The 13,003-nt window shown below is 42.2% G+C and overlaps 1 protein-coding gene across 7 annotated transcripts in view; it reads right to left on the bottom strand.

Annotated features, from left to right (window-relative positions):
- Window positions 1-13,003, bottom strand: part of LOC139051281 (uncharacterized) — a 211,713-nt gene that overhangs the window by 32,497 nt on the left and 166,213 nt on the right. For 6 of the 7 annotated variants that reach the window (XM_070528283.1, XM_070528284.1, XM_070528289.1 and 3 more), the window contains 3 exons: window positions 12,412-12,518; window positions 8,028-8,125; window positions 2,541-2,639 (listed from right to left, as the gene is read on the bottom strand). In XM_070528283.1, coding sequence (XP_070384384.1) covers window positions 2,541-2,639; window positions 8,028-8,125; window positions 12,412-12,518 — 304 coding nt within the window. The remainder of the gene's footprint in view (window positions 1-2,540; window positions 2,640-8,027; window positions 8,126-12,411; window positions 12,519-13,003) is intronic. The other variant, XM_070528286.1, reaches the window with a different exon arrangement.

The raw sequence follows: 13,003 nt of genomic DNA, 5'->3' as shown, positions 1-13,003 counted from the left end.
GCATCAAATGGCATAGACCACCACATCATCAGCGTATCACCCTGCAACAAATGGCCAGGCAGATCGCTATGTGGCAGAACTGAAGAGAGTGCTCGTGATGTATACAAAGTGGTCCATACAGTGTCGACATGCGAGGTTCCTATATCAGCAACACACGACGATTCACACAGTTACAGGAATGACATCTGGGAGAGCTGTGTTTCGACGAGAACTTTTGTGTCCCCTCAACCTACTCAAGCCAGAGACGGAAACACAGATCCATGAGTGCCAGGAGACAGTGAAGCAATCACGTCGCTTCTCAGTAAGGAAAAAAGTGCTTATCCATCAGTTTTTAAAAAAGTCACTTATTGAAGGTGAAATACTTCCCTGCGTTGGACCATGATCCTGGCTTATAAAGAGCGTCCTTGGAAAGGTTCGGCGTCACCTCAACCACATAAAAAAAAAGTCAGACCAGGCAAGCAACCCAAGCGCCGACAGATTGGAGCATAGGAGACGAATTATCGGACACAATGCCACAAGAAACAAGTTCTGCTGTTCCTCTGGTACTGAACTCACTCGATACACAAGACAACACTTCCTCTGAACCATCGACTTTGACGTCACAAGCAGGAACCACCCAGCAATTGCGACCACCAGAGGTTAGGCGGCCTCCAGACTGATATGGAGACTTCATCTAAGGGAGGAAGAACTGATATGTTGCCAGAAGACGACGATGATGAATTGCACGTGCGAAGGCATGGGCGTTTTTGGCACGAAAACGAATGCCTCACCAGTGCTGGCTTCTACACCTGAACTACTTTCTGCTACTATGTTCCTGTTTCCTTGAGTTAATACATCGTCAGCAGCCAACCACAGCTGTAGAGGCATAACACTTCTTAATAGTAATTTATATACCTTTCATTCCAATGTTAAATCAGCACTATGTTTGACAACATTGCAGCACAGCCACTTTTTGGACGAGCTATTACGGGTACAAATAGCATGTTCGATGAGGTTCAAGACATTGATGTGGCTCCTGTATTGCTATTTCTCACATTATGCACAACTGTGCACCATTCGCGCTTCCATTTCACTTCAAAAGTGTCCAGGGGTCATATTTAGTAACGACTCATTTCATTTTTCCATTTTCTGTTTTTATAATTTGTCACAGTGAATGGCTCCTCCCTCTGACAACAGTGAGCTAATGACAAAGGGGAAAAAAAAAAAAGAAATGGAAGCTCTGAAGCCATATATCGTAACCATTCCATCAGCTGAGCAAAAATGAAGAGCAGAGAAGCAGCACAATTGAGGAAAATGTCTGCACTGACTGGCTGTGCAAGTGTACAGTTTAGAGTATTTGTCAGGCAAAAGACCAAAACTCTCAGCCAGTGTCACATTCCAATTGCAATAAAACATAATATGAGCAAGAATAACTGCAAATTGAGAGGCTCAATTTCTCGCTGAAAGCACAGGAAGCAAAGGAATGCAGAGAAAATAGCTATTTCTTTTAATGAACTATATAGGCAATTATGAATGATCCTTAGTAGATGAGGGGACAGTCATTCCTATAGCTAAATGGGGGTAGAACATCACCAGTATCATGCGGTGGTTGTAGTTTCGGCTTCCATTGGCAACAAGGTTGCCTTTGTTTCATATTTTGTCTCGTCTCTTTAATACGAAGTTTCTTACAAGTTTAAGCCTTAGAATAATAAAAAAAAGTCATCATTCTTCTATCATTCCTTGCCAGAATGGCAAAGAATGATAGCAAAAGGAAACTAATAGACAACCACAAGAAGTAAGATTCGTAGTTTTATCCGCCATATAAATTGCAGTGGACATTGGCTTACTAATTAAATTGACAAGCACAGTATCACGTGCACACTGGTAAACATGAACAGATCTCACTCAATGTCACAGCGCCAGCCTCGAGCAGTGTGCGCATCAGGCAGCTTCTTGCTTTGTCGCATGCCTGACACTTGAGATTATGCAACGTCTAACACTAGGCACATGGGAAGGCAGTGCACGTGGAGCAACCAGCTGTTTCACCTTGCCCATGCTTTGCACCCATGACAGATTACCTTTAAGATATGTGCTCAGCTGCGCAGACAACCACACACAGCCATACACACACCACGGCGAGAATAGAGGAGGAGACGAGCCCCCCCTCCCCCTCCCCCCTCGCTCCCCCAACTTCGGGCACGTTTGATCATGTGACCTCCAACGTACGGTATGAAGGAGCGCAGCTTGTAAACAGCCACCATCCTTCTCGGCTCACCCACACACACGTTCTCTCGCACCCACAGCAAATGGTATGAGAGGTGCGATCTTGTTGCACTTGGACTTTATACTGAACTTCACAGTGACACCAGTAACGAATCCTGGAGTGTCTATAAATTGCTATCCCAATAAATTATTTTCTCTTATGCTTTCCTTGGCTTTATTGTCTATTGGCTTCACAGGCCTTGTGAGTAAAAAAAACACACTTCAAAGATTGCAGTGCCATGCAGAACAAGGACAGGGATGAGCTGGCACTTAAGAAAGAAGACAGGAAAGCTACCCACCACTATCTCTATCTACGTCGACAGCTTTGAGCACGAACAAGAAGTAGGCAAGTGCAGTGCTCGCATGTGACACGTTGGACTCCAAAGTCAAGTGCATAACTAAACAAAAAGAAAGAAAGAAAAAAACATAAATAAACATACAAAACCTGTGTTACACTGAAGATGTTCCAGAAGCAAGCACTTAACAGAACTCGAATCATGCATTCAAAAGTCATTCATCCTTTTGATCTTTAGGTCCGTAATTAGGCGTTGAAGGGTATGAAAAGAAACATACTCAAATTTGTTGTCTGCTTAATCACATTACAAAATCAGACCGTTACCTTTTCTTCTCTTACTGCAACAATGTAATTTAGACATTATGTGCATGTTTCTGTGCGTGAAATAGCACCTCTTATGCAAAATTTATCTTTAACAAAAATTACTTGACAAATGTCAGGAAATCACATGCATTAAAGCATCTACAGGGCTCATGCAGAAGATCAGACTCAAAATTCACAATTCAATAACTTCAAGGCTGTAGAGGTTGTGAGAATAAGGATTTTTGAGACCAAATCGAATACGATTCCAATAGTGACAGAAGCAAATCGAATTGTATTGAATAATTTTCTAATAATTTTCAAATAATGAACAGGCCGTTATTACAATGTTCACATCCTAGTATTCTTAAAGTTAGCAAGTTTCTGTCATTACATAGTATATTATGAAGCGTTGTTTATTAAAAGAACAAGTGGAGCATTACTTAGGATCAAACAAGTAGTTTCTTTGCATGCAGAGGACTCTTCAGAGAGCGCGAATGATCGCTGTACAGCCTGTAAACTATGGCTACCTAAGTGACACTGCCTTGCTCCATCATACAATTTCTCAAATTTTTTGTCTATACTATGCGTGTGGGGGTGAAAGTTAACTGTACTTTTGCTCCAATTTTATGTTTAACTGGGCGCAGCTGACGTTATGAAATATTTCAAAAGAATTTGAAAAACATTTGCATCTACAAATAGTGACTATTCAATTCATTATTCCAAAGTTTCACATATTCGTACAACACTAGAAGGATGCCGCAGACCAAGATCTAAGGAGGGGGAAACAAACTTTATTTGTACACATACACTGCAAAAAAGTTTAACTTCCTTTTCAGCTGCACTTTCTTGCAGCTACGCAGCTCCTGAGTTGGACGCTTCGAGCTCTTCAGGTCGCTTTTCTAAGTTGATATTCCTATTGTAATTATGTCAATCGCCTTCTGGCATGATTGTTAATAATGCCCAATTTCAGCCAAAGCTACTTGTCATGTTAAAGCCAAATGGCTGAAAGTTACTTTCCACCAGGCATTTCTAAAGCCCAGGGCTCGAAAATGAAGTCATGATGGCGGCAGTGTGAACCAACTAGCAATACAACAAAATAGAGGCATGTCTTAATCGCTTGATCTGGCTTTGTCTAGCTCCACAATGGCAATGGAGATTTAAACAAGCCTGCCGCTAGTGGCTGTGGACATGCCACATTGCAATCGTTTAGCGATACTCTCAAAAGAAAATACAGCATGTTTCTACAAAGACATTAAGTAATATTTAAAGATGGCCGTTTGGAAATAAAAGGACGGTTCCTTTGGAGACATGCCGTCAGTGGTGGCGACCACAGGGTGACGAGTGATACAGGGTAATTGTCACTAATGAAGAAAAATCCATCACAAACCTTTTAAACATTTAGTTTCAGCAGGGCCCATCGTAATTGGGACATTGAAGCGAGCTCTTCATACAAGCCATATCAATTTTGTATCTGGAGAAATGTAATTAATCTCGCAACTGTGGCACCACAAATTTCGGCTATCAGAGTGTGCGAAACCGAAACTGGGGGGCTGCAGAGAGTGCAAAGCTATGCCCCTCAAAGCGACGTTCTGCAGCTCTAAGCTCCTCGCTGTCGCAGTACGCTGGCTGCTTACTACTGGGTGATGCAAGCAGACTTTCACCTTGAGGGTTGTGGCTTTATGCTTGCTGAAGCCTCAGAGTTTCGGTTTTGCACGCTCTGATAGCTGAAATTCGTCATGCCATAGTTTAGCAGGCAGGCGCATTTTTCCAGATCCAGAAGTTCATATGGCTTGTACAGAGAACACGCTTCAATTTCATGATTGCAATAAGCCTGCTGAAACTAAAAGTTTAAAAGTTAATCAGTTACGTTTTGTTAATTCACAACTAATTACCCTGCTACACCTGTCAATCTGTGGTTGCCACCACTGACAGTATGTCTCCAAAGGAACCGTCCTTTTATTTCAAAACATCCTCATCATCAGCCTATTTTATGTCCACTGCAGGACAAAGGCCTCACAATCTCCAATTACGCCTGTCCTGCACCGACCGATTCCAGCTAGCACCTGTGAATTTCTTAATTTCATCACCCCACGTAGTCTTCTACAAGCACATGTTGCTAGGCTAGACAGCTCATATTACTGAGCGGACCATAAATATGATTGCTTGGCGCCAACAAGGAAGGACGAAAGGGAACAAGGGCAGCACCAACTTTCGACTGTTTATTCTCTATTGTATAACATGCAATATATACACGCAGGCAAATGTGCGCCATACAAAAACAGTTTCAATTGCGCAACACCCTAATCGAAGCGCAGAGAACGGTGAGGCCGGAGGTCTTACCATATATGCACCGTGTAACCCACAACTTAAAGAAGGTTGCAGACAGACATGGGGTGCCGGTCGTATTCTCTGCACCACGCAAGCTCGCCCAGATGTGTCCTCGCATTCTTTCTGACGGGAGTAAGAAACATGGCTGTTTTAAAGTACATGTCAAGCCGTACACAATATGTGCTACGGGAGTCGTGTATGAGTTTTTGCTGTCTTGCGGTAAGACATATGTCAGCTAGACTGGGCGATGCGTAAATGAGCGTGCGCGGGAACATGAGCTGTCACTGAAAGGTAAAGACGAAGCACATTAGCCTAAGCACTGAAACTCACATTCGTGTGAGCCACGATTGGACAAGATGCAGATTCTTGGAAGAAGTAGGGACACCATGGCACGTGAATTGTTAGAGGCATTTCATATTAAAGAGCGAGGTTCCTCTTGTATTAGTGACACACCAGTTTTACTTTTGCATGCAGAAAGGTTTTTTGATAGCCGGCTGTGATTAGGGTGTTGCGCGATTGAAGCTGTTTTTGTATGGCGTAGTTTTGCCTGCGTGTATATATTGCATGTTACACAATAGAAAATAAAGTCGAAAGTTGGCGCTCCCCTTGTTCCCTTCCGTCCTTCCTTGTTTGTGCCAAGCGATCATATTTATGATCTACTCAGCACTTAGTCTTCTGCCATCCTCGACTGCGCTTCCCTTCTCTTGGCACCCATTCTGTAACCCTAACGGTCCATTGGTTATCTAAACTACGCATTACATGACTGTCCAGCTCCATTTATTTCTCTTAATGTTAATTAGAATATCGGCTATCCCTGTGTGCTCTCTGATTCACACCGCTCTTTTCCTGTCTCTTAATGTTACTCCTAACATTCTTCGTTCTATCGCTCTTTGCACAGTCCTTAACTTGTTTTCGAGCTTCTTTATCAGTCTCCAAGTTTCTGCCCCATATGTCAGCACCGGTAGAGCGCATTGATTGTACACCTTTCTTTTTAATGATAATGGTAAGCTTCCATCCAGTCAGGATCTGACAATGTCTGCCGAATGTGCTCCCACACATTTTTATTCTTCTGTAAATGCTTCTGTAAAGAGTATCTTTAAATACTACTTAATATCTTTGTAGAAACACCCTGTATATCTAGGATTGTTTCCCAATGGACAATGTCCATGGCATGCCCCATGTGGAGTTTGCTACTTTCAATGTTCAAAAGTTGCCCCCAACCCCACTTTTCAAGGAATTCAAGGAATACATTTATTTTCAAGGAGTTTTAAGTGCCCTTGAATCTTTTCCCAATTTAAGGGGTTCTCAACGATTTCAAGGTGTACAAACCCCACATCTATTTGCCCTTTCATACTGTAAACAAATCTGCCTTAATTTTTATGCTGACTATCACTAAGCATTTTTCTTCAAATTCACTATTTCAAAAGCCAATATGTGTCTCCACAAACCCTGGCAAATCCCTACGGCACTCCTAAAACAAAGTGATGAGAAAAATACTACACAATAATAGTATACCTCATTCTACATGTCACTGCTTTTGTCACTGTGAAAGGGAAGAATTCTTCACTGTACTGACTGAATGGTGGTGTTGGTACTCATGCCTGAGGTTCGATTAAATGAAAGACTTTCAGTTTGCGCCATTGTCTTAGAGATTTCTTATTTCTGTGTATAGTGTGCAATCTCAACTTTCTTTCTGGCAAGAATTAGAGATAATTCTCTTCATTTATAATGTACGTGGTTTGGCAAAAGACATACCATGCATTTATCAAATATAATGTGCTTGCATAATGAATGCACAAACATAACTAATACCTTTGAGACAAATATTGCATGACGGCTATTATGCGTCAGTAAATCTTTTCGTATGAGGTTTTACAAGTAAATACTTTGACCAAGACAGGCACGTAAACTGCTCTGAAATGCACGATGGTGCATGTACAAATAGCAATGGCATTATTCAATTTGACCACTACCAACCACGCTTGCCACCATCATTGCCCTTCAAGCGATGCTTTGCTTTCCGCGCATAAGTTCACCCAATTAAGAGTTTATTCTTTCCCATTCATCCTTCCTCTGTTTAGTGTTCCTACCTGTGCACTATCGCTACCCTGTTACAACATATATGCCTGTTGCTATATCCTTATTTATCTACATGTGAGCACTTATGCATGTTTATAGTTCCACTGACAGATATATGAATGCATATGTAAACATGTCATTGAGGAACATAGCCATAATTTACCAAAATGTTGGAACTCCTGTCTGCCTTCACTCCTTCACACAAGCTTGGCTACCTTTACTGGGAAAGGCTATTTTCACAGCGAACAGCTCATCATGCCCCATTTCACACCAAAGCTGTCCAGTCATGCCCCACATGCTAAACTAGATCTCCATATGAGCAAATGAGCATCGTAAACCATCATGATGACCATGCTCATTTGCAAGTAGCTGTTGATAAGGCACATTGCACCACATCTCACCAACAAGCTTGGGAGCTTGGGTATAAACAATCATACCAACCAATTCAGGCACCTCAATGTACCTGGCCAGTTACCCTCTCTTTCCTCCTTTTCTCCCTTTTGACATACACTGGCCGGTTTTCTGACTACATTCTAAGATCCCTGAAGTCTGCAAATGAGCTATACATACATTGCTGAAGCCTGCAAACAATACTGCAGCATGCTTCTGCATTAAAATACACATATGCATGCACATAGAGATCAGTTGTTCCACACTCTTCATGGCATGCTAACAGGATCCATGGCAGGAGTGCCTGATATCAACCTCCACATTAAAATTGAGTAAATATTTCACAAGTGCTTTGCACCAGGCAAAGAACAATGTTAACTTTTTTACGTACCCTTCTGGAAAAGTAGCTTCAGCTCTTCAACCACAATGAGCCCTTCTAAGGAAGCATCCCTGCACAGCACTACAAGTTCAAGCAGTTGCCAGAGACATCTGTCTGCAGTGGGACCAAAGGAGACACACCTTGTCATTCTGATGACACCCTTAGAACACAGGAATACACAGTTTGTCCCAACAATTGCATGCACATCTTTTTTAAGCATGAAATGCTTTTAGCTCCTGTTGTCGGCGACCATCAAGTGACCTTGAGCCAAAAGCCAGAGGCATTATCCGGGCACTCAAACAAAAACATCCGGGCAACCAGTAAAAACTTAGGAAAATACAGTTTCTGGCTCCAACCTTTTGTACAGGACTGCATTACATATGCTAGTTACTGGCCAAACAAGTTACAAAAATAGTGCTTCTGAGTCCTTCCTAATGTTTGTTCCCAATATAACTCAAGCTGTAACTTCTGTACATTGAAGTTTTATTTGTCACTTCCAATGGTGATGTTCAAAAGGCACATACAAAGCACCATACACTTCATTATCATCTTTTGGCACTAGAGGGTTGCCTGTGTTCTTTTGAATGCCAGCAGTCCATGAGATCCACAGTGCGGATTTTGCGTAGCCTCGAGAGATGGCGCCATGCTATGTGGCACCTCCTTCAGGCGCATTTCTTCTTTTAGCTGGGCAGTGCATTCTGCCTCCCTGGCATCTTTCGCTGCCTGTCGCACCACCTTCAGCTGGTTTTCTTCTTCTAGATGGGCAGCATCCATATGGACCAGTGCACAGTATGGTGTGGTGCGGTGCAGTGTGGCGTGGAGTGTGCCGTTGCGAACATGCACTACACCCATTTTAAGATTGTGGCTAGTATCACCTCCAACCAGCCTGCTTTGCCGGTTGCCATTCCATGCTTACATCCATTCTCGATTACGTGAGAGCCAGCAGTTTTTTTTAATAGTGCAGGGATTTATGCCGACACAGTCAACATTGTGAAAGTATTCTTTTACTGAACCAAGTATTTTGATTACTTCAAACCAACTGCCCTCTTTTTAGTGATCAAAGTGTTAGAAAGTTGTCCTGCACGCTAAGAAACACTCAGAATTTTTCCTGATGACCTTAGTTCTTAAGTACGCTGCACAGCTATGTCTTCAGCACAGGTTGTGCGTGTAAAGCCACAAACACAGCTTCACACTTTGTGATAGTGTCCCAACTGTAGTGAGATCGCCCCAACCAGCCCTAGTCATCTTCTTTTAGGGAATGCATACCTCCCACTGCATTGTGCACCTGTACTGACTAGGGGCATGCGAATATTTGGAACTTTTGAATAACAATGAATCAAATAATGTCCTATTGGATTCACTCTTTGAATCGAATAGTCGCTATTTGATTATATTAATATTTTTCAAATAATTTTTTAAAGATTTCAGAATGTCCAATGTGTGCAATCAAACATAAAATTGGTACAAAAGTACAATAAATTTTACCCCTACATGCCAGTATAAGCATAAATCATGACAGGTTAGTATGTAGAGGAGCAGACTATGTCGCTCAGGGAGACAAACTTTACCAGCTATACAGCCATTATTTGCACTCTCCGACGAGTTTTGGATATGCAAACAAACTGAATATTTCTTTTCAATGCTCCATTTGTGCATTGAATAAACAATGCTTCATAATATGCAATCAAATGTTAAAAACTTGCTAATGTTACGAATAACACTAGATGCTTACATTTTTATATTATTTGTGAAAATAACTTTTCATTATTCGAAAAGTTTTCCAAAATTGACTTGATTCAACTCTAGCACCATTTAATTTGTATTCCATTCGGTCTCAAAGATTACTATCCGTACACCCCTAGCACTGACCCCTTCCCACAATCTAGGGCTTGAAGCAGCCAAAGCAATAGTGTTCCACTTGCCAATAGGCCGCACTAAATGCAGGGATCACACAATTTAATGGGAGGGGTGTTAGCTTGATGAAACAAAATGTATCTCAACGTCTATCGTACAAGGTGTGACCACAGCAACTGTGCATGGAGTCTTCAAAAGCAGCAGGGCCATCAAACCCATGGAGAGCTTTATCTCTCTTTGTCTACTCTCCTCACACCTCTCTTTCATAGTTTTTTTTTGTTTATCATGCACCTCTGCTTTACATAATGCTCTATTTTCATCTTTTGTAGTGGGATAGTTCAGGTGCCCATTGTAAGGCGGTTACAGTGCCCACAGCCCCACCCATTCTCTTCTCCCTCTAGTATCATGCCTATTTTCTTGGTTTCGTTGGTGTGAATAAACAACCAATGAATCAGTCTATCTATACAGACATATGCGTAGAGTGCGCCAACAAACATGCCACTGGTGGCAGCCTTGCTATGTGCGCTCCAGAAAGAGGTAGCCATCCACCGTAAATTTATGCGTTGCTGCTCGTGTGTCTGTGTCTGATTCATGTTTTTGAAGTTAAATAATCAACAACCGTCACATGTGTGTGGTAGCCAAAGTTTCAAGGCATGTCAAAAAACAATTCTTGTGTAGTGTTCTCAAACACCTACGAAAACTTGCTCATGATGTGTTTCTACTCCTTACCCGCAATGCCTCATGTACGAGGGCGATAACAGGAATGAATAGCCACCATTCCTGCCATAGGAAACTTCTTGTTCCCACACTTCTTGACATATTAGTGTTTGTTGCTCTTGAATATGCTTACACAGGTAAGCGACAAAGTTGATCATGACGTGCCTATGTTTTGGTTCGGTTTGTCTGCCTTGCAGCATACAGGTTAACGACTTTTCGCTTAGGTTCAAGATTCCACTTACTACTTCTACCGTTTGCTGCTGCTTTGCCATGTTGTGTGTTAAAGCTCCTGAGGCTTGCAAGCACTGATTTTGTTGGTTTTATGCGGCCTGTTAAGGCACCAGCTGTCACACAGCTCATGTTTTTGAATCTATTTTATGCGTGGATTCGTGCATGTTGCACTGTTGCTAGTTGTTTCATGCAGAACTATTGCTGATATTTTTTTTAAGTATGAGGTTTTTTTCGTGTCGCCTCATTTGCAGTGTGGTTAAATCATGCCATGTTTTATCAGAATGATTACAGGCCAGTGCTTTTTTTACCCACTTCATTCTTTATGCACAAGGACATCTTCAACATTGCAGTTACATGGAAAAGTGGTTTAGAAAAGAAATAGCCCAGGATGTGGATTGCTGTTTGCTGCTGCATATGGTACTGCTGTTAAATTTTCTCTTAAAGATTTGCATCTTTTTTGTGAAGTCAATAACACTTGCTGCTATCTGAGCAGACTTACCATGCAGACTGCTTTGTTTGTTTGAGAGATGAGTACTTTTTTTGTGTACATTTTGTAACAATTTTTTATTTTTTTGTTAATATCTTTCGCACCGTAAGAGTGAAATGTTTACGCCGGAAAGGACTAAACCTGGCCTTGCTGTCCGCGCCCATCTACCTTGGCTGGTGCTGCTTTGCCTTTAAAACTAGTGGGAAGGCCAGTTCTTTGACATACACAGCAGAATTACATCAGCGGTGCAGTGCTAACTACATAGCGCTTGCACTGACTCGTCCTTTTAGGGACTTCGGTGATGGTGGTTCACATTTCCTTAAACAATTTCACAATTGCTCTTTGTGAAGAGATTTTCACGGCAGTTATTCAGCAATGTCCCGTGTATTCAGCAGTAGCAAGATCACTACAATGCATGTCGGCATCGCACCGTGCAGAGTTGTTTAGATATAATGTCTGCACCAATGCACCTAAAAACGTGCACCTATTATTAAGGTACAGAAACAGTAATGCAGCAAAAGTAGAATAAAAAAATAAATAAGAACGACAATCGAGACATAGCCAACAAAACGAAACGGCTCCTTAACACGAGCTCCACTTTGTAATTTGGCTTCATTGTGTTTGTGTGCAGGATGCACCCGGCACGTGTGCAGACTGGGTTGTTCCAAACTCCGGTAACATTGTGTACATGTCTCCTATCATGGAGGCCTGTGCCTTTCCTGCAGCTTTCACCGCAGAACCAGTGGTCTGGCACTAGAACAAAAGAGAAATCGCAGCCGCAAAATTCAACCATCCTTGCTGCAAAAGGTTGTCATCTGCTACTGCTCCCGCGCATGCTTTCGAAAGCACCCGCTAGGTGGACATGAGTGGTGCCTCTATGGGCGGAGCACTGCACATATAAAGCAATCACCACACCTACAGAGAAATGTATTCTGCTCCTCCACCAGCTCTGAAAGATCAGGAAATCTAAAGCAACCAGTGCTCAAAGTTTTAAGTATTTTGGCGTTTACAAATTTGGAAAGAAAGCCAACCAAAGGCTTTAAATTTGTGAAGGTACCTTCATACATTTCAGAACTAGTACATAGCAGCAGAGACAGCAAACACGACTTGCCTGTTGCTGCTGTTCGCTGGTGCCAGATGTCAGTGAACTTCTCCACAGATAAGCATAGAAGTTCAGTGCGCAGGCGGTGTCCTACAGCCTCAGTGGCCAGACTCTGGGGGGAAGGTGCAAGAGCTTTCACTGTAGTTAGGCAACATAAGCGACAGTGCTTAAATGAAAAGCCACTTTAAGCAGTTTACTATGACTGGCATAGAAAGATGGGTGGCAGCTGCAATATTTGATAGGGTGCCATGTTGAGCTTATGAGAGATGCCATAAAACAAAACCCTGCATTAGTCGTAATGAATTAGTGTTCTCAGCAGACATCTCAGGACTTTAGCTTACTTCTATATAGCCCCCATCAAATGTAGCCATACTAGCCAGCAAATGGACCAGCAACCTTGTGCTAGAAATGTAGAATGCCACAGCTGCCAAGCCATTGCACTAGGTGGTTTCAGCCTGCATTTTCAGTGCTTGGCTGCTATACTGGCTGTCCCCTAAATGTCCTTAAGTATTTAAAAGTAACAGAGGGCTTTACACCAATGGCACTCTGTGCATGTTGACAACCGTAAATGCTAGTCATGATTTTTTTTTTTTCATA

This window comes from Dermacentor albipictus, unplaced genomic scaffold (assembly GCF_038994185.2).
Source record: "Dermacentor albipictus isolate Rhodes 1998 colony unplaced genomic scaffold, USDA_Dalb.pri_finalv2 scaffold_11, whole genome shotgun sequence".
NCBI lineage: Eukaryota > Metazoa > Arthropoda > Arachnida > Ixodida > Ixodidae > Dermacentor > Dermacentor albipictus.
The sequence above is the reverse complement of the archived record's forward strand: the minus strand, read 5'-3'. Positions and strand labels throughout refer to the sequence as shown.